This window comes from Artibeus jamaicensis, unplaced genomic scaffold, assembly GCF_021234435.1.
Source record: "Artibeus jamaicensis isolate MK-2021 breed Jamaican fruit bat unplaced genomic scaffold, CSHL_Jam_final contig_490, whole genome shotgun sequence".
Classification (NCBI taxonomy): domain Eukaryota; kingdom Metazoa; phylum Chordata; class Mammalia; order Chiroptera; family Phyllostomidae; genus Artibeus; species Artibeus jamaicensis.
Window position 1 is genome coordinate 12,781,403 of NW_026521861.1, and position 25,567 is coordinate 12,806,969.

General features: G+C 44.4%; 1 protein-coding gene across 1 annotated transcript; it reads left to right on the forward strand.

Moving 5' to 3' along the window:
* Window positions 1-766: 766 nt before the first annotated feature.
* Window positions 767-25,567, forward strand: PNLIPRP3 (pancreatic lipase related protein 3). The gene is made up of 12 exons (XM_037132835.2): window positions 767-815; window positions 4,318-4,472; window positions 9,681-9,800; window positions 10,442-10,573; window positions 12,086-12,194; window positions 14,517-14,636; window positions 14,721-14,843; window positions 17,964-18,082; window positions 20,789-20,921; window positions 22,871-22,982; window positions 25,069-25,236; window positions 25,504-25,567. The coding sequence occupies exons 1-12, from the start codon at window positions 767-769 to the stop codon at window positions 25,565-25,567; spliced, it is 1,404 nt and encodes a 467-aa protein (XP_036988730.2).

The window sequence follows — 25,567 nt, forward strand, 5'->3', positions numbered from 1 at the left end:
TAACAGAAATATATAGTACTCGCTATATACTGGTTACTATTCACAGAATAAGGAATTCAATCACCTAAATGATTCTGTGACTCAACCACAAATACCCCATTTTATAGGAGAGGAAGGGCTCAGCTAGGCTCACTGGCCCCAAGTCACTGCTAATGAGTGGCGGAACCAGAATTTGGGCCCATGTGATCGGGCTCCAGAGTGTGTTCTGTTACCACACAGGTAAGACAGGCAGATTAGCCGTGTGCATCACTGAACTCAGATTTTAGCAGGGTCTGTTTGCATTAAATGGATGTTTGTACTCAGGAATGAGTTAGGGGAAAAATGGTCAGCATGTGTAATCCTGGTTTGGAAAATTTTGACCTTTTAAATGTTTGTTATCAAAGCCCTAAAATGAATTTCTGTTGCTTGAAACATAAATAAAAAATGAATAAATAAAATAAATAATAACTTTCGAGAGAGACTTGGTCATGCCTAACCAAAATATTACTAATGATGAAACAGAAAAATGTCATACAATTAATTACCAGTATACAACGCAAGACACACCCCGCTAATTATCTCTCTTAATGTGGGTGTCTGGCTATGATACATTCACTTTGCGGGGCCTGGAATTCAAGGTGCTGTTAGCCCTGTGCTCTTCTGGATCTGCAGCTTCAACAGTGAGTGGTGTCGTTTTGAAGAAAACTGCTGAATATTTTATAGCAAGGTGACTTCACAAGTAAAAAGCTTCAGGAAGATTTTATGTGATTTTTAAAAATCGACTTAGATGTTCGGAATTTGGATCGCTACATTCTTACTCTTTGGCACATCAACAGGTAAGCCTCATAACTTATAATAAATTCCTTAAAAATGAGTGTATTCACATCCCAAATGTAATTGGCATGGGCTTTGAACTGTGGGTTCCGTTTATATATTGATTCATTTGTCATAAAGTTATCTGAGGAAAATGCGTCGATTTTGTAATACTGCATGAATCTGAAGAGCCATTGTGAAGCATCTGTTTCCAATAATATCGAAGTTTCCAGGTAGTCTTGTGCTTGGCTCCTTGATCTGCCACTTACTGGCCTTGGTCAAGTAACTGACCCATTGAAGCCTTAATTTCTTCACTTCCAAGGTGGATTTGTGACAGTAAATGAGAAAACGCACATTTCTGATTTCAGTACCTGACTCACAGTTAGATGCTCAATAAATGTTTGAATGAATGAGTGAATGAACAAAGTGGTTAATGCTGATTGGAACTTCCACATTATTTTTTTCCATTTGTGTTATGACTTTTGAGAAGGAATATTGGTCTGTGGACATTTCTTACACATGAACTCAATATTCATTGGTTTGTGTTCTTTATGTTGTGGTCTTCTCATGCATTGACTCTGTGCTAGTTATTGGTTTTGTTTGCTCTTACCACCCAAGTTCAGTATTGTACCTATCCTTTGCTATATTTGCCATTAAGTTAGTGGTCCAATTTTATAGCAAACATGTTATTTTTTTCCTAAGGAGCTTTAGTACCTACGATGTTAGTCTCTGGCATCACATCTAGTTTATTCTAACGTTATGCCCCCTTTATGGTATTTCCTCATGAGAAAAATCATGGTAACCAATAATCCTGGTAAGTTACAAACATAGAAAACATACAACATTAATAACAGTCTTCATTTCAAAGTCCAAACTCTCTTCCATAGACCAGATAGTGTAGTTGAGAACTTAGGGGTAAAGCCAAGGAATGAAAAAACTAAAGGCAGCTGGATTTTCTAGGAAAAACTGAAGGTGGTATTAGAAAGGCAAAATTCAAATGTGAAATTATTGATCCAAACTGGAGCTGGCTATATGTATGCTTCAAAAGACAAAACAGAGTGGATTGCAGGCAGGAGGTGTATTGGTGGGAAGCTGAATGAGGGATGTATTGAAGGAGGCATGTTTACAATTCCAACAAGAGAAAAACAAAGGCAACCAGAGAAACCAGGAAAACAAAACTGGCACAAGAAAGCCATGACTCCAATAGGAAGCAAACTAAAATGACACTGACCTTGAGCAATCCACATGTAAGAAAAGATAATTCATGCAAATATCCTCCTTTGAAGGGATTGGAATCTGAGCAACGGACGTGTGGAGAAGGAAATATAATTATAGCACGCTAGCTGGCTCCGGAAGGAAAAATATTTGTCTAGTCATAATCATATAAATTCTGTTTATTTATTTGTGGAGTCAGCCTACAGATAAAACATGGAGGACTTAATTACGATTACAGAACAAAGTCAGAGTGTTCTCAGTGTTGACGGTGTGAAAGCAGAAGTGCAGCTGACACACCTGGGAAGGTGAAAGGGAGGACAGCAGGGAGAGGCAGCCGCACTTTCAAGTTCATGTTGCAAAGCCAGGGAGTCAGGTTTACAGGAACACGAAGTATGGACTACCTAACCCGAAGATTACTGTTTAAGTTTGCAGCGGAAGTCAATAAATGAGCTGGAAACAGTGTTGCTGATGGTGCAGGAGAAGGAGTTGAGGAAAAGTGGAGGGCAGGACGGGCTGGCTGTTGGTTGAGCTCTTGTCCCTCGGCTTCAAGTAGCCACTGCTTTGCTAGCACTGGGACAGGGCGATTATTTCAGCCATGGCCTCAGAGACACTGTCAGTGGGACCCTTGGGGGACACGGATGCTCCTGGGGGCAGAAGGGAGGTCTTCCTTCCTGTTTGCTCCTGGTTCCAGTCGGCATGTTTCCATCAGTGGCTTCTCACTCCAGTACAGCCATTCCAGTAGCAGGCGTTGGTTCCACCGCACAATGATGCCAGCCATAGCGAGTTAGCACCCCACCTCAGGGGCCCAAACCTCAGTTCTGGAGAACCAGCACCCCCTCCCCAACCCAACAGCCCTGCCCTCAAGTTTCCACTTCTGAATAACTCAACCTCTTCCACATCTCCACTCGCCTTGGCGCTCGTGGCTGCTCCCTGCAGCTACTCCCTCCCAGCTGCTCACAGGGGCCCCTGTTGTCTTCAGTTCTCCAAAGAGCCTGATGCATAACCATCATTATATTAGACTCACACAGTTAAAATAACTGGTGTGGATTCTGTCTCTTGTCCTGATTTTGGCTGAGTAGGTGGCTTAAACCCTCATTTATTACTGCAACAAGGTAATAGATCATGGTGACTAAAGCTGATAAATTAATTGCAACTCGGTTGTGTTAGCACATTTTACAGATATGTGGGGGGACCACAGGAACTTACATTTTAAGTGGCTGGCTCTGGGAAGAGGGCTGGGGGCAGGGGTGGGCAGGGACGCTGCCCATTTGTACAGTTGTTTGCAATGTACAAGCGTTTATTTGATTTAAAAAATAATTTTAATTTTCTACTCTGCCTCTTTACATTTACGTGGAATCTCATTCTTGAGAATGCGAAGTCTCCTAAAATTAAGTTAAAAGTTGGTGGCTTGGAGAGTTAAAGGCTTATTTAGTATTTTTTATTAAGCGATGAAAGAAAATCCTCAAATTCAAGTCTTCACACAGCTTTAACAAAAACTAAGAAATGATCATGAAGTAAATAGATTATAATAAATGTAATAAATAATACTAAATTGAATAAATAATTCAATCACAAAGTGGATAAATAATTGTAAATTATAACCATGATTGAATAAATTGATCTATCCCTCCATAAAACACCCTGAAATGAAGTTATTTGTTTTTGAGTATTAAATGAATGAAAACAAAAGGTCAGCGTGGCGGAACAAATTAGAGTCAGTGAATGACAGAAGTAATGAAGCCTGGGTTTCCTCAAGGTTCCTCATTTTAGGGATGGGTAAAGTTAGCGCCAGAAAGAAGGAATTTGGCTAAAGCTTCATGAGACTTTGCTCTCATTTATGCTCTCAAGAAAGGTACATTAGATGCCTAAGCTCTGGGGATGGGACCCCTCTGATCAAGCGCTTTCAGCCCAACAAGAAAAGGCAGAAGCTCAGCACCTCACTTTGCGTTTCAAGCCCGTTCACAAGGGCTTCCCGTGTTGTAGGTCGCTCGGCGCTCATGACAAGGCTGTAAGGTAAGCGGTGTGATCCTCATTTTGCAGAGGAGGAAAATGAGACTCAAAAAATAGATTGAAATAATCGCCCAAAGCCAGGAGTGTCTGATTCCAAAGCCCGTGCTCTCTCATCTGCCGCATTGCAATCTCCAAGGTCATGGTCATAAATGGGAAGGAGAGGGTATATTTTGAAGAGACGCTCCTTGAGACAGACTCGTTTGACTTAAAGACTGATTTCAATTAACCTTCAGAGTGGGAAACACAGCCCCTCTGTGGGCCTGGTTCCCACTCCACCGACACCCCCTGTTCTTGTTGCAGGAAAAGAAGTTTGCTATGAAAGGGTGGGGTGCTTTAAAGATGGTTTACCATGGACTGGGACTCTGTCAAGGCAGTTCGCGGGCTTGCCCTGGCCACCGGAGGAGGTAAACACCCGCTTCCTGCTCTACACGAGAAGCAACCCCACAGCCTCTCAGGTAACCCAACTCTCGGCCTTCACGATAGATTATTCCAAAACAGAAGCTGTGGCCACGGATATAGACAGCAGATGTGGTAACCTGTGCTGGTGTAAACTATTGATTTCAAGACAAGTACAAGATTTATTTTTACAATTGTGAGCCAGGTTTTCTTCTCATATTATTTATCCTAGTATTTAAATATGCAAATGCCTCTGAATATGTTTCATATGCGGTCAATCTGGTATTTTGCCCAGTTAATACACGGAGAGCCTTCCACAGGCGAGGCTGGGATCCAGCCACAGTACCTGTTCAGTACTCGTACTGGATTGAGTAAGCAAGACGCTGCCTGAAGTGTATTGTATTAGGGGAACAGGAGTAGAAACCCGTGCCTTTACCGCAATGGGTCTAAGCTCCGGGAACACAGTGAGGAGGGGCTTGCCTTCCCCTGGGGGGTGAAGATGGGGACTGGGAAAGGCTTTGAAGGGGACACGCATTGGAGGTGTGTCCTGAGGATGGTCAGGGTCCTTATATGGAGACGCAGACAGGGAGATGACAAAGAAAGTGACGTGGACAAATGCTGGGTTTGACTAGGGACAGAAAGGAGGTCATCAAAGGTAGAGTTGGTTAGCAAAGCAGACAGAAAGGAATCACGTAACTGCTCCCCATGGACTTTGGATTTCACCCCCGGAGCCCCGCTGAGAGTTTTCAAAGAGGCTGTAGGACAGTTACCCTGGCTGAGTGGAGTGTACCCTCCGAAAGCCTGGAGGTGACAGCCGGACCCCTCCATATTGTGCCATCCAACCCAGTAGCCACTGGCTGCGTGCAGGTATTAAAATGGAATGAAATTAAAAATTCAGTTCATCGGCTACACCAGCGATGGTCAGGTGGTGAGCCACAAGAATTTCTAAAACACGCAGAATCTGACTATTTAGTCAGGGGCACTGACCTCCTTTGCCTGAGATTGTGGAGTGAAAGAAATGACACCGGCTACACAGCCACTCGCCACCCAGTGTGAATGAGGCAAGATTATACCTATTTCTGGTCACATCAGCAGCAAACACAGTTTTTGGCGTGCCACAGGATTTTAGTAACTGGCGTATGTGTGCCACGAGGTGAAAACTGCCGAGTGACAGCACCACATCCTCCACCTTTGATAGCCACGCGTGGCCGGGGGCGGCCGCGTCGGTCGGTGCACACAGCGTTTCCGTGACCACGGAGTGGAGTTCCGTGGGTGGAAGGCTCTAGTGCAGTGGATCAGGCACAGGGCACGAGCTGAACCGGGGTCCCGCTGTGAACGTGACACCAGACAACCGACACGATCGACATCGTCAGCTGCCCTGGGACTTCACATGTCCCAGTGATCGGAAGTGATCGGAAGACTAACGACCCTCTCGTCCGAACGTTCGGGGGTGAACGAGAATGAGTTACACTGTGGACAGGTCAGGCTGGGGCAGGCTTTTGGAGATTTTCGTCCTATACCTCAGGGGCCAGTGCAGAGCTGGGGAAGGGGTTCAGAGCCTTTTACCCAGAGGTGAAAGCTGAAACCCAAAGAACAGTTGCAGTCTTGGGACAGAGGAGAAGCAGGAGACTAGCCCCCGCCCCAACCGTGAAGCATCTGTATTTAGGGAGCAGGAGGGAAAGGGGTCGGAGAAGGAACACTCCCCACAGTGAAATGGTTTCCGGTCTCTGCTGTGTCATGACCCAGAGGCTGGCTTCCCATGGGGCCCGTCGCGTGCAAGGCTGGCCTCGCCAGCTGAGACAGCCTTCCGCTCTGCCTGCACTTCATGCAACACAATCCGCTTTGTAGCCGTCTGCTTCCCAGACACACACGTGCCACCTGCTCTGTAGGTGACAACTCTATGGACACCAAAGAAGCAGAGTCCTCATTGTGAGTACAGAGAAACTTATAAGGAAAATGTTATCGAAAGTTTGATTTTTTATATTACTCAGTTGTAAAAAGAAATGTTCTGATAGCGGCTGTTCCATGGATACCCCTTGTAAACATGTTGCTAAATTAAATAAACCAGATGCACAGGGACAAATGCTGTATGACTGTAGTTGGACAGGGTCCCTCGAGTGACCGAATTCACGGAGACAGAAAGTAGGAGGGTAATCCCTAGAGGTGAGGGGTGGGGCGCCATGGGATCAGTGCTTAACAACACAGAATTTCACGGTGGGATGACGGGCAGGTTCCAGAGAGGGATGGAGGTCATGGTCACGCAACATCGAGACTGGTTTATGCTACTGAACTGCATGTGTAAAAATGGTTTACATGGTAAATTTTCAGGAATGGAAAAATGCAACACAATTTTCTTTAACTTTTATGTTATGTGTATTTTACCATAATTTCTAAAAGACCGAAAACCTATGTTGAATACAGACGTTTGGAGTGCCTTTGTCGGTTTAGGAGTTCCTGGGTATGTGTGCATTCAGGGCCAACTACATCTCCTGCTCTTGACCCTGAGTCCTCATAGGACTCACTGGTCCTTCGTGCTTCTGCACAGTGGTCATGCACTTGGACCTTGTAGAGCACAGGCACTAACACGGAAGACGAAGAAGACTGGTCTTAAGGCAAGGCTGGGCCCTGCAGGCATTGAAGAGAACATCCAAAACCAGTACGTCCCTAATAAAGCAACCCGACAAGCAGCATTTCTCGGGTCCCCTCCACGCCTTTCCGTTGGAGAGACCCACATGTGACAAACTAGACTCGACCTGAGTCTTGTAGTACATAGAAGCCCAAGGGTGTGTTGCTACAGTGTTGCTACATTTTTTTTGAAAAATGACAAAATAACTTCATTCCATAATTCCAACATTCTTAACATATGTAAAATAATTTAATTGCTCTATCATTTGGAGCATTATTAAACAAATTTGTATTATCTTTAGATGACTGGAACCAAAAAAGATAATTCTGCTGGCTCCTTACCAAACTTGAGAGATGAAATCCCAAGAAGTTGAGTCTTACCAAAGTTAATACACTTTAATTTTGACCATGTAAAAGTTGTCCATTAAGCACTGAGAGCCTGCAGGTGTTACTTTGTTACAGTGTTTTTTAACAACAGCTAGGACACAGGATGGACCCAAGGTGTTACACTACAAACCAAAAAGGATGGCCATAGGCTTGGCCCAGATGCTATACAACATGCTTTGCCTGCCTTTGTTTATGAGCACGTAGGAGTGGACGTGCAAAGGTTTAACATCCTCTTTTCCCAGAGGGAGGAACGTTCCGGGGGACATGGTGCAATGGACGTAGTCATCGGAGAGTCCGAGGTCTTCACAGTCACCTTTCTGCAAGGATAACATGACCCACTTCCCCCTCGAACCCATGACTCTTTACCTGAGTGGCCGGTGCAGACACCTGAGTGATGTTCTTCTTGCATAATTATGGTGGTTTCTGTGCCTATGGCCACTGTCAAGGCTGGAACATACCTAAGCGGTGACTATTTTTGACGTACTGGAACTGAGATCACCTGTGAGGTAGTCAGCAGTCATGGAAGGGGTTGGTCTCCTGCCAACGAGGCTCCGTGACACCTCCAAGATAAGAGCATTCAGAGGAAAGGTGTGGCACCCTGCTGACCATCGACGCTTTAAGTAGCCCTTTCTCTGGATAGCCTGTTCTGACACCTTTTTTAGTTTCTGCCCTTGGGGCAGCAGAATCCCAGTTGCCTTGTTTCAACTCCACAATGTGTGGTGTTCCCCACTGTCTAGGTCACTGTGCCATCTTACGGGTGTGTCGCAGATGGAATGAAAAGTGAACAACACATTTTTCTGCCTCCCTCCTTTATTAAATTCCTCAGTGGCTCTCGTGACAGTGGAGGGTGCTCCGATCCCACAATATTTGTCTGATGGCCACTCGCTTAGGACCCCCTTTCTTCCGACTGTTCTCTTGACAGGGAAAGACCAAACAAATTTTTCTACTAAATCCCTCCCTGAAGTGGGTTTTTTGGTTGTGGAAACAGGAATATAGTAGGTGTTTAGGGGGCTACAGCTGGAGCTGAAATGGACTTCTGGGTTCTTTTAGACGCAGAGATGGACAAATGTTTTGCCCTTGCATCCCATTACTTAGTAGAGACACACTTCCAACAGAGCCTGCACACAGTTGATTTTGTTACCTGCCTTGGCAGGTCCCACATCTGGTCTGGGCCCCATCAGCAGGGAACACTGTCATCCCCTCACAGCCTGAGAGCCCGGCGACTGAGCACATATTTTAACCCCGTTCAACGCTCATTAGCTACAGTGCTTTTGCACAAGTGCCTTGGCATCTGTTGTTGCACCCCCCTCTCCTGGTTTGTTAAATTGGTACCTACCTCACTGCGTTGCAAAGGGTAAATGGGCTCCCCTATAAAGTTCTTTGAACAATTCCTGACCCATAAACTGATAAGCGTGTCAGCCCTATTGTAATTACCATGTAAACCAACTTCTGATTCTTACCATGTGTTTACAGTCTTGGAGACACTTCAACCAGCAAGTTGTATGATTAATGATGTAACAGCGTTCAGACAGGCAGCTAGTGACAGGCTCTGTGTTTACGTTCCAGAGGTGCCTACATGTGCGGCTTCTCGGGGATAAGGTTCACTGTTGCTGGACTCGCTATTTGCTAATCATCCTTTTTTTGTCTTAGAGAATTGCTTGTCCTTGTGCTTGTTAGTCTTCCTCTTAATAACAAAATTGTAGTATTTCAAAGTCTTTTGAGAATTTGGTTATAAAACCAAGGCCACAAAATAGAAGAAATACAAAAGAATATTTAATGTAACCAGATACAATTGTCTTTAATATGCTGCTGTCTTTCATGTGGTAAGATTCTAACCTGTATTCCTCACTCATAAAGTGGGGTGTACGATCCACGCCACCACCCTAGTAACAGGCTTCTAAGTCTCGAAGAAGACAAGTCCCATGAGTTACATTGGCAAGTGAGGAGTACTACACACATCAGGGCTTACTGAAGTTCTGACGGAAACTGGCCCAACATTGAAACATTGCCTCAAAACCAAACTTGTTATTTCCTTTCCTCGGGATTAAATTTGTATAGTGCATTTTATAATGTATTAATAACTTTTTTGCACTTTTGCAATATGCATTAGTGACTATCTCTTTGGTAAAAATGTATGAAAGGAGGTTGTTAGAAATTAAATTTAGTGAAATATTTTTAGCAGATTCAGAATGATTCTACTAAATATTACATAATTGAATTGTTATTTCACCTTAATCTCTTTTCACTTGGAACAGGAGATCAGTGCGGTTCATTATCTCACTATCCAAGACTCACACTTCAGCACAGACAGGACGACTCACATCAACATACCTGGGTGGAAATCGGATGGAAAATGGCAGCGAGACATGTGCAACGTACGTTGGGAGCAAAGTCTCCCATAGTTGGAAAGTTTGCGTGTAACGTGAATGCCCTGTGCGGGGTATCGGTGCATGATCGTGAAGCCTCCGTTTGGTTATTCACACCGTCCGTGTTCCAAAGCCTGAAATGAATGACCCATTTCCCACTTATTTTCACTTATTATGGGTTGCATAAGCTATAATGGGAGCGTATTTCTAAATTACTATTGGATCATTCTCACCTTTCACCAAAAAGTTGAATGGTAGGATCAATTTCTTGTTTAATTTAAGGGAAAAAAACGTCTAAGTTCACTTCAAGAAATTAAGTTTCCTCTCTTACACTCAAGATTAAATACAGGTTAACATAGCAAGCAATTACTTATGAGGCCTCCTAGTGTGGTAGAGTCGGGTTGTCTGAATTCATACCATGGATCTGCTTACTGGCCCTGTGATCACGGGCAAGTTAATTAACCTGGCTGCCTCAGTTTCCTTATCTGTAACTGAGGATCGAATAAGTTCACATGCATAAAAGGGTTAGCACCAGGCCTGGTGCGAAGGAGGCCCTGCTGCCTGTGTTATTCGTCTCGAGTCAATTATTCAGGTGCTTTGGTCTCCTTTCATCCTAGTTTCTTACCACTTGCGCTAACCCCTCATACCAGGTGCTGCTGAAAGTGGAAGACGTGAACTGCATTAACGTGGACTGGATAAACGGCTCACTGGAGTACATCCACGCTGTGAACAACCTCCGCGTGGCGGGAGCCGAGGTGGCCTATTTTATTGATGTTCTCGTGGTAAGAAGAGTTACCATTTGTAAATTATGTTTAACTGGTTCTGCATCATAACACCAAAAATTTGGGGCAAGTGTATGTTCTTTTTGCTAGCTTACACAAGTACTGAACACGCGAAATAGTAAGCATTCATGTGTGGGAGCCAGGAAAGGGAAGTAACGTTTTGTCCAAGTGCCTGCAGTTATACAAAGCGCCACATGGTGGCAGTGTTCCTTCACGGGCTCCTCACCAAAGGCTTCCCCAGGCCTTCTCCCCGATCAAGGTCATTACCTTAATCTGCCTGTAGGACCATCGCTGTTAGTTTCCATCACATTGTAAACCTACCCTTAATGATGATTAACCATTTCCAGCTTATAAATACCTCTTGTTGAGAACGTGAAGTGCATTTTCTTACAGAAATTATGTTCCATGGCAGGGAATGAGGTCTGGACGCAAGTCCAGGCACAAACTCTTTAACCTATACACCTTACATATACATGTAAATGAATAGAATAGATTTTGCAATTTATAAGGGATATACCCAGAGACACTTATAAATTTCCAAATGCTCTACCCTTATAGAAAGTAACTTCCTACCATAAAATGCAGCCAAGTACAATCTAAAGATTTATGACCCTTTCAGATTTTTAAGAGGGTTCACCCATTTATCCAACAAATATTTAACCTTGTGCTTTCTGCGAGCCGGGCACTATTCTGGGCACTGAAGGTACAGGGCGAACGGGACAGCGTGTCTGCTCCGACAGGGTGTAGGCACCGTGCTACGAGCGAACCCAAGGCAATGGGACGAGAGTGGCCTGATTGGCTGCTTAGATGGGAGGCCAGGGACAGTGATGCTGGAGCATGGGGCACAGTCAGGAAACAGCCCGGAGAAGAATCAGGGAGCCCAGTGCTCCCCTTGTCCCCCCACTCGTCTCCCCTGCCCCCATCTGTTGGGGGGGGGAGTGGATCCTAAGGAGGCTGTTAGAGTGGGTCTTTGTGCACTTAAGAATGCAATCGGAGAAAAACCAGCCACAAGTTCTTGTGAGCTTCTGCGTTGACCCTGGGGTCTTCATTAATCCATGGGCCCCTCCAAGCCCCGTGTCACCCCAGACATTTTCAAGAGCATCCTTAAATTGAAGGAGGCAGCCCTGGGTGAGGTGGCTGACAGCACGCGAATGAGTGGCCTTTGACCCGTGCTGGGCCATGCAGGAAGGATCGGGTCTCCGGGAGGACGGGCGTGGGCCGGAAGCCACAGGTGCTGTCCCTGGGCTGTTGCCCTGCACCCAAGGGCGGTCAGGCCCCTTCGCACAGGGGAGGGCCTCTGACGGAAGGCATTCCTCCAGGCCCGCCTGGCGCGCTGTCCTTCCACCAGGCAAGGACATGGGTGGACACGGGGTCGCTTTGTCACTTCGCTAGTCCCCATCCTGTATGTGAGAGAAACATCCAGCTCCTTTCTTATTTTATGCATACTTAAGCCACTCTGCCTGCTCTTTTAAAAATATTTGTTCTGTTTCTCTTTTTCGAAAAACCCATCAGAAACAGTTTGGATATTCCCCCTCTAAAGTGCACTTGATCGGCCACAGCTTGGGAGCCCATCTGGCGGGCGAAGCTGGGTCAAGGACGCCAGGCCTTGGGCGAATAACCGGTGAGTTGGGCCTTGGATTTGTGTGCCTGCTTTTTTACACACAAAATTAAGTATCTGAACACCAAATGAAGCACCAGAAGCAAGTATAAAATACGAGGCAATGTGACTCTCCTAAACCGAAAGACGGACCTGCTTTCAGAGCACGAGTGTGCAGATCCACATTCAAGGGCATTTGTTCACCGCAGCATTGTCTGTAGTGGCAAAGTAATGGGGAGCAGGTGATGGGCCTCCTCTAGGGGGCGATTGAAAGAATTATGACACACCCCAGGCTTTGCAGTTCCATTCCTGCAGATACAAAGAAAGAGTTAGGAGCCCACCGATGGTGCCAGAGGCATGTCTGTGACATGGCTGGGTCATAGCTTACTCAGGGTGCGCCAGCAGGACCAGACTGGTGTGCTTAAGGCCAGTGCCGTGCTGTTCCTGCTGCCACAAGGTCTAACATTACCCCTGGGTATACTGTTAAGTCTAAAAAGAAGTTACAAAGTAAGACCTATACTATGAATTAGGCTTTTGAGAATGAAAATTAATCCCACCCCTTCCCTGCATTCTGACTTCCAAGACAATTGAGTCAGACGGATGGAGATCAAAGTATCAGCTACGTCGTGGACCAGCTGGGCTGGCCCTCCCTCCTCTGCATCCCCCACGACAGTCAGCCCACAAGTCCCACGTCTCCTTCATCCACCTGTGCCTCTCCAGGACCTGGCCTTGTCCTGTGCCTTCTCTATCTCTCGCCTGGACTTTGGCCATCATGGCTGGCGCCCCAGCCCAGTCTTCCCAAGAACTGCCAGGGCGTCATCTCTCTAAACACAGGCAGGGTCCCTCCACTGCCTGAGACTTCCCATTGCCTAGAGCTTCTTAGCTTGTCCCGTAACATTTCACGTTTCCTCGTGTTTTTCCCTATGTCTGTGCCTCTTCCATGCTCTTGACCCTCACCCTGAACATCCACTCTTTGTCCTCCAAGATCCAACTCAAACGTGTCCTCCTCAGGCACGGTTCATTCTCTGAGCTTCCCAGACTCGTTGCAATGTGCCTCTATTATACTTGAAAATACAAATATTGTATCTCCTACTCTACAAATATTGTATCTCCTGCCTGTACAAATATATCACTTGAAAATACAAATATTGTCTTGTCATTTCATGTGCTTGTTATTTTCAATAGACATTGAACTACTTAGCCTCTCTTACTCCACCCGCTACCCCAAACTTGGCACATAGTAGGTGCACACACATATGCTGCAAATTCAAATTTCAATTAAAAAATATTTTTTATAGAAAGAGTGAAGCATTTCAAGTTGGATTCAAAATATTTTGCCTCTGCAGTCTCTTGATATAACAGGGCTCCCTGCTGAAGGCTTCCTTGTTTCCCAGCTCTCTGATCACAGCTTCTCCCCCAGCCCATCCCCGTCATTCCTATTTAGGCTAATGAGATGGTGTTTTTATTCTGAAGTCACTGGGTGGTGAAAGTCCCCCCCTTCTCTAAGTTTTCAAGTCCGGGGGGGAGAAGAACACACAGTTTCTGAAGGTAGACCCTCATGGGGCCTACACAGTCGGTAGGGCATTTAAGCCATAAATTAAGGGGAAGAATGTTGCCCTACATGCATTAAAAATTCATACCGGGTTACAATAAATCCATGAAGATTTGTCTCTCTCTTAATTCTTATTTCAAACATCAGATACCATATAATTCCAGTTTTTTCCCTGCCAAGTGAATTATCCTGTTGAGTAAATAGAAAACAATAAATTTTTTAAGTCTCCCTGAATGCCCAAAGAATTTACTTAATTTGGATGTTGCAATTTATATTCTTTCTAAATGGTTAGATTTTGAAATAATCATGTTCCTTGAGTAACAAAGGAACTGAGACCTCAAGAAAGATCTTAACTTTGTAATAAACTAGTTTAGGACAACATTGACTTGATGGATTTTAAGACAATGGTAAGATTCTATGTGGTAATTATCTGCACAGGACGGGCAGTTGTCATGGATGACTATAAATGACAACAGCTTGGGGGCCGCTCGGCTGATTCAGGTTTCTTTTTTAATCTGTAAAGAGCATCCATGATTTTCCTAGTTGAGAGGAGATTAACCCCTCTCTGCTGACACCCCCCCCCGATGCGCTCAAATCCATGTGCACTAACACACTCAGGCCCCAAATGGTTATGCTCTAGCCCCTGACACACAGTGAGTCCTTCAGAAATAATTGCTGAATGTGTCAGTGAGTGCACACGTGAACGGATATCTTCCCTTCCATAACAGCAACCCCGTCAGTGTACTCTGGAGTAGGACGTGACTCGGTTCAACAGGCATTGTGCTTTTTTCTAGGGCTGGACCCGGCCGGGCCGTGTTTCCACAACACTCCCAACGAGGTCAGACTGGACCCCTCGGACGCCGACCTGGTCGATGTCATTCACACCAATGCGGTCCGCTTCCTCTTTGAGTTTGGTAGGTGGTTAACACAGGCAGAAACCACACTGGTGCAAAGAGGAGAATTTCAGAGGCATTCGTCCTGCTCTTCCTGTGTTTCAGGTGCCGGCACCATCAACGCTTGTGGACACCTTGACTTTTACCCAAACGGAGGGAAACACATGCCAGGATGTGATGACTTAATCACACCTTTATTTACATTTAACTTCAATGCTTACAAGGAAGGTAAATACTTTCTGAAATGTGAAGGCTGTATTTACACATTCACTCAGCTCCTTCCTTGTACAGGATCGGCATCCTATTGTGTATAATACAGTACGATATGATATAAAAATATAATTTAGACCCAGAGTCCCGCTCTCGGAGCTCCCCCTAGTGGTGAGATCTGCAAGGCCAGTATTCCTGTCTAGTTGCCTTTGGATACTCAGGGCTTCACAGCATGTCCAGCATATTGTAGTCACTCAGCGTAGACAAGGAGGGTCCCTTCATTCAACAACTGTGTGTCGAGTGCTTACTAGGTGCCAGGCGTTATTCTAGGAACAGCAGGTGTAGGAATGAAAAGACAAAAATCTTTTTCTGATGAAGCTGATGGTCTAGTTTGCTAGAAAAACAGTAACAGAATAAATGCTAAGGAAACAAAATAAATCCTGGAATGAGGCTGTGATGTGTTGCTGAGAGTGGGGCGAGATGGGGAGAGGAGAGTTTTTGATAGGGTGGCCAGGGAGTCCTTGCTGGAAAGATTACCTAAAGGAACTAGCCTAGTGGATACCTGGGGGAAAGCGTTCCAGGCTGAGGGGTGGAGATAGCAAGTGCAAAGGGCCTGGGGCAGGAGCCTGCCTGGGAGGGTCATGGCCGTGAGGAGCTTGCTCGTGGCGGAGTGAAGTGGGAAAGAGGAGAGTAGTAGGGCATGAGGTCAGAAAGGGAGCAGTGACAGAGGCGGCAGGCACAGGGCCTTGGGGACGCTGGAGAAGACCTCAGCTCGAACTCCAAGGGGCTGGGAGGCAAGGGGGGTTTGAGCAGAAGAGGGGAGTGGTTCGACTACTTTTTAACAGAATCACACTGGATCACAAATTAAATTATTCATAAGCGAAATAAATCATACTAGACCTTTTATGATAATATGGCTTCCAATAATAATAATAACATCCCTATAGGTCACTTAGTGAAAAGGCACCAAACAATTGTTATTTGGGAATTCCATTCCTCCCCATGTCTCTGTATCATTACCATGTACATAATAAAACATATTACATATAACATACAATGATATATAATCATGTATGATGATATGATAATCATCTGGGTGATTCTACATATCTCACCACATAATCCCACGTAGTCAGAATATCTAGATGATGTAATTATTTGAGCTTCTATTTGGCTGATAGAAGGAAAAGTACATAAACCGTGCCGTTGAGAGGAGCTCAGATTTCTTCTTCACTGGAGATGAATTACAAAAGCTTTAATATCTGTTCTCAGAGAGGAAATGTGATTAAAAGTACCTGTTTGCAATGACTATGTAAAAAAATCAGAATGTATGGATACTCAAAGTCAGAATTAAAGCCAGCCCCACTGATACTGATAAGCAATATTTATTCAAAACAGGCCTATATAAAACTTGCTTCTCTTATTTTCCATATTATGATTTGAAATCCTTCCTGTTAGGATAAAATAGATCATAAGACTCCTTTATATAATTATAGTAAGTAATATATAAGTATATATTAAGTATATATGTATATATAAGTAATATATAAGTATAATATGTATACACACAGCATTTGAAATCCTGTGAAGAATTAATTCAAGTAGAACGTATATTTGTTGTAAGCTATCATTTTGACACATTAGATTTTCTGCAACTCTATTGGATTAAAAACACATTTATAAATCATGTTTGGTCTTTAAGTGAGTTTTAAGATTTTAAGATATTCCGTTTTATATTTATTACTTAAAGTTCATTACTTTTAAAATTCAGAGTTCTCTGTATTCTAATGAACTATCTTGTCTGAATCACAATTAATTATGAATATAAGTCTGTATATAAAGAGACCTTATGTAGAAGAATTCCCCATTTAGAAAAAGGATAACCAATTATTGCATTTGTTAAATTTTGCTGTCTCAGTTACCAATTGCATAACAAACCATAGTGTCTAAAACAGCAGTGGTTTTATGCCCAAGGTTCCGAGGCTCAGGGTTCAGGCTGAGCTCCACAGAGACTCTACTTGGCCACGTGTCCTGTGGGGTTACTCATGGGAGGGGACCTGCGGAGGGCTGGGCTGGGTGGGGAGGCCCAAGGTGGCCTTCCACGTCCAGGGTCTTGGTACCTGTTCTCCTCTTTAAGTTATTCTTCAGGGCCTCCCTCCCCAAACAGTTACCCTGGATTCTTAACCTGGAGGCTGGGTTCCAAAAGAGCAAGAATGGATGCTGGAAAGTCTCCTAAGACCAAGGCCCTAGAACAGGCACAATGTCAGTTCTTCCTCTTCCTATTGGTCAAATCAAGTCACAAGACTTGCCTGCAGCCCAGGGGGGTGAAAATATAGGCTCCATCCCCTGAACAAGGGGAATGGCGGCATGTGTTGCGGAAGGACGAGGACCTAGGAAAAAGTGCTTCACTGGAGGCTGCTGCCAGAGAGTAATGACGTGCCACCACCTACACTGAAACCAAAACCTAGTTTCTCAAAGTTCAGCCGAGCAGTGCAGGCCACTGGACCAACAGTGCATGCCATACAGTGAAAATGCTACGTGAGGTGAAGAGAGTCTTCAGAATGCACACGTGTATTTAGATCTATCTTCTTAACTATTGCGATAATCCTAAATACCGGTGGCAATAATGTTATGCCCAACAATAACAAAACTAATTGTTCTGTAGCATCCTTGATAACACCTCCCACCTGTTGCACCTGGAAGCTCAGCGGAAGGCGTGCCCAGGTTAACATTGCCAGCTGCGAGTGTTTGAGTAGGAGGGAATCTGGTCCTTCCTGCAGAGACAAGGAGACAAGAGTAATGGGTCTAAGGAGATGCTCTATGCGCAGGGCTGCTCCAAGCTCTGAGTGCAACGCCAGAGATCTGGGGAGTTTGGAGGGTATTCCTGTCAGAGCAACGAGTCATCTACATTTGCAGTTGTTTCCTTGCCCTGTTTGAATGTCCCTTTAGAGTCACACAAAGAATCCTTTGGCACAGAGGAAATGCTATGTAGTATTGATACATGTGCAATATCCAAGTGTCTAGACGGCAGGTCAAGACACTGTCATTGAAAGTCACTTATGTAAAGAAGTGGCTCATACTCTCAGTTACCAGTTAACCCGTTCGTTGCTACCAGTTAATTGTATATTGTTTTCACAGAAATGGCTTCCTTCTTCGACTGCAACCATGCCCGAAGTCACCGCTTTTATATGGAAAGCATTCTCAACCCTGATGCCTTTATTGCTTATCCTTGCAGATCCTACGAATCTTTTAAAGCCGTAAGTAAAGCATTTTGCAGTGGAATTTAATTAGCAAGCCATTTTTTGAGGCATGATCAGCCAACTAAAAATTAGGGCTTTGAGTTTGTGGTTTAAAAAGAAAGGGCACCCGCCACTTTGGGAAATAGCAAATTCTGTCCTGAGTACTGAGCAGCGACTGAGGGCACTGAAAGGCTTAAATAAGTAAACCAACAATTTGTATTCTGGTTGTTTCAGCTCTTTTGAACATTATATCCAATTTTTCTTTTTCGGCCATTTGTTATGCAGTAATTAGATGCTATTGTGTGACTGAAATAAGTCCAGGGCAAACATTTTTCTATGTATATATTTTAAATGTCATCTTCAAAAATGCCCCAAGAAAGCTGAACCAGTCGATAGCTGCAACCAAACATGTTACTGTTCCCTTGGAACATTAAAATTATTTTATTAAAGTTTAATTATTTATACAGAGCAGAACTAGGGCACAGACAGCTCACAGGCATTCCACACGGAGAGATCAATATGACAAAATACCAAATCTGATTTTACTTGAGTCACGAAGCCCGCAGTGCCAGATCTGAGCTGAGCACATTTTTCATTTGGTTATCACTCCGAAAACGAGAAGGAAAATCTATTTTGGAGTGGGAAATGCAAAGATTTTCCCTCCTGTGTTCAGAGATCACTCTTCAGTCAGGGCAGAAAAACATGGAAGGGCTCCATCTGAAGTTCATGGTCAGGAATAGCGCTTTGTGAATAGGTGCGGGGTTGGGGCAGGAGTTAGCATTTCTCTCCTGTCCCAGAGTAAGGTGAGTGGATGCCCTCAGGCTGTTTTCTCGTTTTCCTGAGCCAGTTGTCCTTGTGCTGAAGGTGCCCTGGTGAACTTCTGTTCTCAGAAAGCTTGACAGCCGAACACTGACAGTCCCCCTATAATATCCTTCCCCCCTACTCCCCCCTTCTACCACCCAGATGCTGCTCTGAGTAGCTGAGAGGTCCTGGCATTTATTATTCAGGTGGGAGCAGACCCTTGGACTCAAGGTATATTCAGAGATAATGGGGGTCCATCCGCCAGATTGGAGGAACTTGGGTTCCTGGTCCGTGTGATGCAGGTTACAGTCACACTCTTAGAGAACAGTCAATTTCCTTGGCATGTTTTATGGTGTTTTTATCCAAAGAGTCATAAAAATAAAACAGAACCAAATAAAATAATAAAATAAAATAAAGAGGGTTTCTAGCATCAAGCTGCTCCAGTCCACGTTCTGGTTTCATCACTTACCAGATGTGCAGCATCGGACAAATTGTTTAACTTCCCTGCACTACACTTTCTGCATCTGTAAAAAAAAAGAGAGAGGCTAAAAACACTAGAATAATAAGGGACTTTGTGAGGATGGGTTGAGTGAAATGCACAGAAAGGGCTTAGAACAGTGCCTGGCACCTGGTAAGCACCCAGGATGCGTGAGTCACTATTTTTTTGTTAGAATTTTTCTATGTTAAAAATGAAGGTTTACATGGGGTGTTTTACTATAGTTCTAGCCCAAATATACAGATAAATCTAAAATTGCTAATACTTAAAAAGTACCACCCAAGACTTTTTAAAGTTAACATCTCATTAGTTTTGCTTTAGATTTTAAAACATACAAATAAAATTAAAGAATTTAAGTTCCTTACATTTCCTCGCTGCCTCCCCCAAAGCAGCATTTGACATGAATCAGATTTATATCCAATAAATAGTAGCATACTATAAGTATCTTTCTGGATTTGCTTTTTTTTGGTTAAATTTTATAAATTTGACATCTATATTGATGTAGCTAGATCTATATATTTATTTTGTAGGAATCGGCCGTAGGAATTGGCCCCAGTTTATTTATTCATTCGCCCACTAAATGTGCATTTTGATGGTTTCCAGTGGTTTGTCATTGAAAGCAGTTTGGCCACAACCACCTCCGCATGTCTCCCGTGCACCTGGGTGGAAGTACCTTGGTGACGTACACGGGTGACAGGCGTGAGATTGTCAGAGCGTATGCGCATCTCCATCTTTATTAGACAGCACCGAGGGGCTGCCTGCAGTTTCTGTGAATTAATATTCTCATCAGAAGCACATGAGAACCCCCCACTCAGTGTCTTCCCCAGCGCTCACACTGGCCAGTTGTTTGAATTTTTGCAAATCTGCTGAGTATGAAATTGCATGTTGTTTTAATTAGCACATCCCTGACAGCGAGCAAGATTGAACATCTTTTTACGGAGTATTGACTATCTGAGTTTCCTTTTCTGTGTGGGTTGTCTAGTCTCGTTGTTTACCCATTTCTCTAAAAGGCCATTTTTCTTTTTTTTTTTTTTTTTAAGATTTTATTTATTTATTTTAGAGAGATGGGGAAGGGAGGGAGAAAAAGAGGGAGTGAAACATCAATGTGTGGTTGCCTCTAGCACACCCCATACTGGGAACTGGCCTGCAACCCAGGGGATCAAACCGGTGATGCTTTGGTTCACAGGCCCGCGCTCAGTCCACTGAGCCATACCAGCCAGGACAAGGCCATTTTTCTTTGTCTGTCAGTTTTTGTCTTACTTTGTTTTGCTTTTAAAACAAGCGGGAGAGCCTGTTGGGCAACTTTGTCATTTTTAAATGCATATACTTTATTTAAATTCCAAAGATTTATTGCTGTTTAACACTGTATCGTGTTTACCAAAAGGCATTTCTAACTATATTTCTGACTACATCTTTTCTGTCACCAGGGAAACTGCTTCCATTGTCCCAAAGATGGCTGCCCGACGATGGGTCATTTTGCTGATAGATTTCACCTCACAAATAGGAAGCCTAATAGATCCTATTATTTTTTAAACACTGGGCCTCTTTCCCCATTTGCCCGTAAGTATTATAACTAAGTTTTATTGTAATGCCTTAAGGTAGTTATCTTTTCAATTTTGACAGTTTTTACTGAGGGCCTACTAAGTAAGTGGGCGGTGGGCAGACTTTGAGGATGCAGAGAGGAACAACTGGGTAAGTGTAGACTCGTGGAGAATAGAGAGCCAAGAAAAAATAAAAGCCTCAGCTTCAGCAAACCTTGTGGTAGGAGACAAAGGAGGAACATCCACAACCAGACCAAGGAGCGCCTCTTGAGAGAAGATGATTTCTGAGCTGCCTCCTGAAAGACTACAGGCAGGGGGAGGAAATGGGGAGTAGCATTAGCAGAGGAACTGTGTGAAGGTCAGAGAGGGCTGAGACCAGGAGGAGAGTAAGATGAGATGCGGCTGAAGAGATAGATGGGTCAGATCATGAAATTGTGCACCATCAGGCTGTGTTTTTTAGGAGAACCGCACTAGTTAGTTGCTGCATGGATTAGACAGAAACAGGGCGAGGTAGAGTGGCCTGTTAGAGCAGTGTTCTGTCCCCACTGTGTGTTGGCTAACTTCATTGTGGTCGCCATTTCACCGTATCTGTGGTATACCAAATCGTCATGTCATACGCTGTAAAGTTCCCCAGTGTTACGTGTAAATTTTATCTCGACAAGGCTGGGAGAAGAAAGAGAAAAGACAGTTGTTGCAGCAATCCGGGCAGAAAGGTCAAGAGACGTGGAGAGAGCAGAGAGGTGGTTGAGAGGCAGCAGCAAAAACGAGCTTGGTGAATGGATCTGAGGGATGCAGGAGATGGAGAAGTCAAGGTGGTGCTGGCTGAGTGGATGGCGGGCCAGTTTCTGAACTTGGTAACACAAGGAAAGAGCAGGTCTGGAGTATGTCGAGGGTCTCATTTTCTAACGTGCTGGCCTTGAGATGCCTTTACGATTTGCCCTCTGGGTGGTTGGAGATGCGGGGCGCGGCCTCCGGAGATGGCTGTGGGCACAGAGGGAGAAGCAGAGTCGGTGTGGGCAGCAGTGAAGGAGCCGAGAAAAGAAAGACGAGGAGGAAGGGGGTGCAGTCCCTGCACCCAGTGTGCTGAGAGGTCAAAGGAGGCAGGGCCCGAAGGGGTTCATGGGACGAAGCATGCATTTCGCCACTGGCGAGCTTGGGGACAGTGGTGTCATTGGAGAAGGGACGGAGGGAGCCTCATTGCTGTGGGCCGGGCGGAGGAAGGAAAGAGAGCTCTTGGGCAATGACTCACGAACTGGAAGTTCTCTCTGGAAGGGTTTTCCCCTTCCCAATACTTTCCAAACAACTTGAAGAATTCCTTTTTTCCCCAATGTGTTATAAAGCATGCAACAATTACAGAGTTCAGAATGAAAAATCTGTTTAGCTCTACGACTTTAAAAATGTTACACTTGACCATTTGCAAGGGATTAATCCTGCTGGCGGGTCTGTGCCCACCCAGACCTGTTCCACCGGGGCATCGCTAGCACGCCCCCTGCAGGAGAGGACGAGACAGTTCACTTCGCCTCTAAACTGATTGCATGGCACAGAGCTTCCTGCCCAATGGCTTTTCTAGATTTTTTCTGGGTCCGTGGTCAGACTCTGGCCTATGAAAAACCTGGCTGTGGATGGGAACACACGCCGCAGAGTACAAAGGAAATGAATGGAAGAAGACGCGCAGCTTCCATTTTAAAAAGTCCTAAAGTGCCTGGAAAATTGTAGGATTTTCTTTGTAAAATATCGTGAAACCACTGACTTGTGGAAAATGGGAATGTGAACTCTTATATGTATTTTTAAACATGGTTTTTCACCAAATTCACTCAAACTATCAAAAGTTGAATTTTTTTTTCATGAACGTCAACAGCCTTGTTCCCCTTGTACGCTGCTGAAAGTTACAAAGTTGCCTGTATGTTAAATGCTCAGGCTGTCATGCTTTTCGCACATGTTTAACCCTCTGTTTTTCTTTCTTTCAAGGCTGGAGGCACAAATTGTCTGTCAGACTCAGCGGAAACAATGCCACTCAAGGGAGCATTTTTCTCCGTGTAAGAGGAACAGCTGGGAAGACGGCGGAGTTCGGGGTGGCCAGGTGAGTGACGGCTCGGCGAGCAGCTCCGCCTGGTGTTTTCCTGTAACACCAGTCTGTCATGCTACCTCTGACTTGCCCTTTTGCTTCATAATTTCCAGATATAAAACAGAAATCACAGTACATATTTTCTCCACAGTTCCAGCTACAAACAGAAAATGTTAGGAAATGATACCATGAAAATACTGATCTAGATAATAAAGCAAGTAGGAAAAAGCTGACAGGCTTGTTATTCTTGTTATCTTGTTATTCTATCCTTCTAATATTATAAAATTTGGCATATATTTTTATTTGCGGAGGTTTCAAATGACTTATAAAATAAGACATTTATATCAATTTCCAAACTTCTAATAAGCTACCTTGGTGGTACCCACAGATATAAGACATATGTTGGGACAGTCACAGGTACAAATCTCTCAGTAGAGACAGTCACCTGTGTGTCTAGGGCTACAGTCCCCTTCTATCTCAAGTTTCCTTTAATCTTTGCTTTGATCAGCCTTTAGAACTTTGTATTACATATTGCCCTTTCATTATATAATTCTGTAATTCATTTTAGAATTAACATTACACACTAAGTAGATGTTACCCTTTTGCAAACCGATGGATTAAATGTTTTGCCTCTTTGACTTTCATCACCTTCAAATATTGGGCAGAGGCTTTGTGGTTATTTTCCCACGTGAAGGATGCATCAGATCAATCATTCTGGCAGAGTCTGCACATTATGCTGCATTGGAGCAACTGCCTGCAGACGTGGGGTCACCAGTGTCGTCTGGATCCTGGTTAATGCCCAGGCCCAGCGCACCTGCCTGGCCACCTCTGCTGTGCGTGGCTGCTTCTCCTCCAGGTTTTCCCGACCGCAGCTCACCCAGGTCTCCCCCAGCTCACCGAGGTTTCCCTGGCTGCACCGCCCAGCGTTGAATAGATCCCTGTGATTTTTTCCCTGCTCGTCTTCACCTTTGCTGCTCCTTTGTTCCAGATACCCTGCCCTGGCTTAGCATCTCATTTCTACCTGTTTTTCATGTCTCTGTAAGCCCCCAACACAGTCGTGTGCCTGTGGCTCTGAGACCAGGACACACTGTCCAAGGCTGTGTGGTTGGTGACCTGCAGGAAGGCACCTGGTCTGGGCCAGGTGGGGACACATATGCAGTTCCATTCCTTGTTAGGGCTTGTGGGAGTGCTTTGGCGTTTCTGTACTTCTGATGTGTGAAGAAGCTGTTTGTAATGTTGCTATGTAGTCACCCGATCCTGTTTTAAGAACCATCAATCATTTGGGGTTCACACTAAATGTTTGATCTTAGAATGAAGTCAGCTAAATGACCTGGTAAGCTAGCCTGTGCCTAGTCTTCAGTCAAGCTTCAAGTCTGGATCTGAAGCATTTAAATGCCTACTGTGTGCCAGGAATTGTTCTAATTGCTGGGGATATAGACACAGCCCTGCCCTCATGGAGCTTATGCCCCACTTAGAGGAGATGGGCGATCAGTTACCAAAGGAACAGGGAAAGAGCGGAACAGGAAAGCTCTAGCGTCAGCTCCGGTAAAATGCGCCACGGGCCACAGGTCATCCACTTCTCTCTGCTCTAGCGCCACGCCCACCAAAACATCTTTTGATTCTCAGTTCTTTTGACAAAGATAAAGAGGGTACCAGAGAAGGACTAGGAGAACATTCTCATTAATAAAAGGAAATATTTGTCCATTACAAACCAATAAACAGTGTTGTAGTTATGAATCAATTTGGGGTGAATTTATCCATTATTGACAGTATCATTATTTCCTGATGTCAATAAAATATGGTTTCTGGTACTACAAAGCTAAGACCTGAACTGTCACTATGGAGACCTCATCGAGATATTGTATGTCTAGGCCTCCCCCCAAATCAACTGGTCCAGCTTCCCATGTACCTCACTCTTCCCTCAAGCTTCGAAACCACGCTCTTCTGAGAACAATGACTTAGATGAATAGAAAGAATAAATCTCCTACGAGAAAATGCCAGCAAACACAGATTTCTCTTCCAAGGTACACACGCAGGTGCCTTTCACTTCAGCATGGCAGCGACCCAGGACAAGATTATGAGTCTTACTTTCTGTCCACAGTGGAACACTTCATCCGGGCATGAGTTACACGAAACTAATTGACGTGGATGTCAATGTTGGCAACGTTACAAGCATCGAGTTCATTTGGAAGGACCATTCCTCTGGAAGGTCTCAGAATAAGTTGGGAGCAGACACGGTGGTAGATGTATCTGGAAAATATGGATATGAGTAAGTATTATTTTTCTCTTTGCATCTTAAAGCATAGTTTAAGTTTTGGAAGTGGTGTTTGAAACCCATATATAATTTGAAATTTGCAACTAGTATAAAACTGTACATCGTGAAATTTTGCAACTAAAGAGAAGTATCATCTAATCAACACTCTATTTGCAAAAGTGTTTACAAGATACTAGTAACTTCTTACTTAAAAGATCGACCAATGTCTCTCCCCCCTCCCCGGGGTCATATTAATATTTTTTTCCCCTTTGCATCTTTCAGATCTACCTTCTGTGGCCAGGACATCACGGGACCTACGATTGCTCAGATCCTGAAACGATGCTAA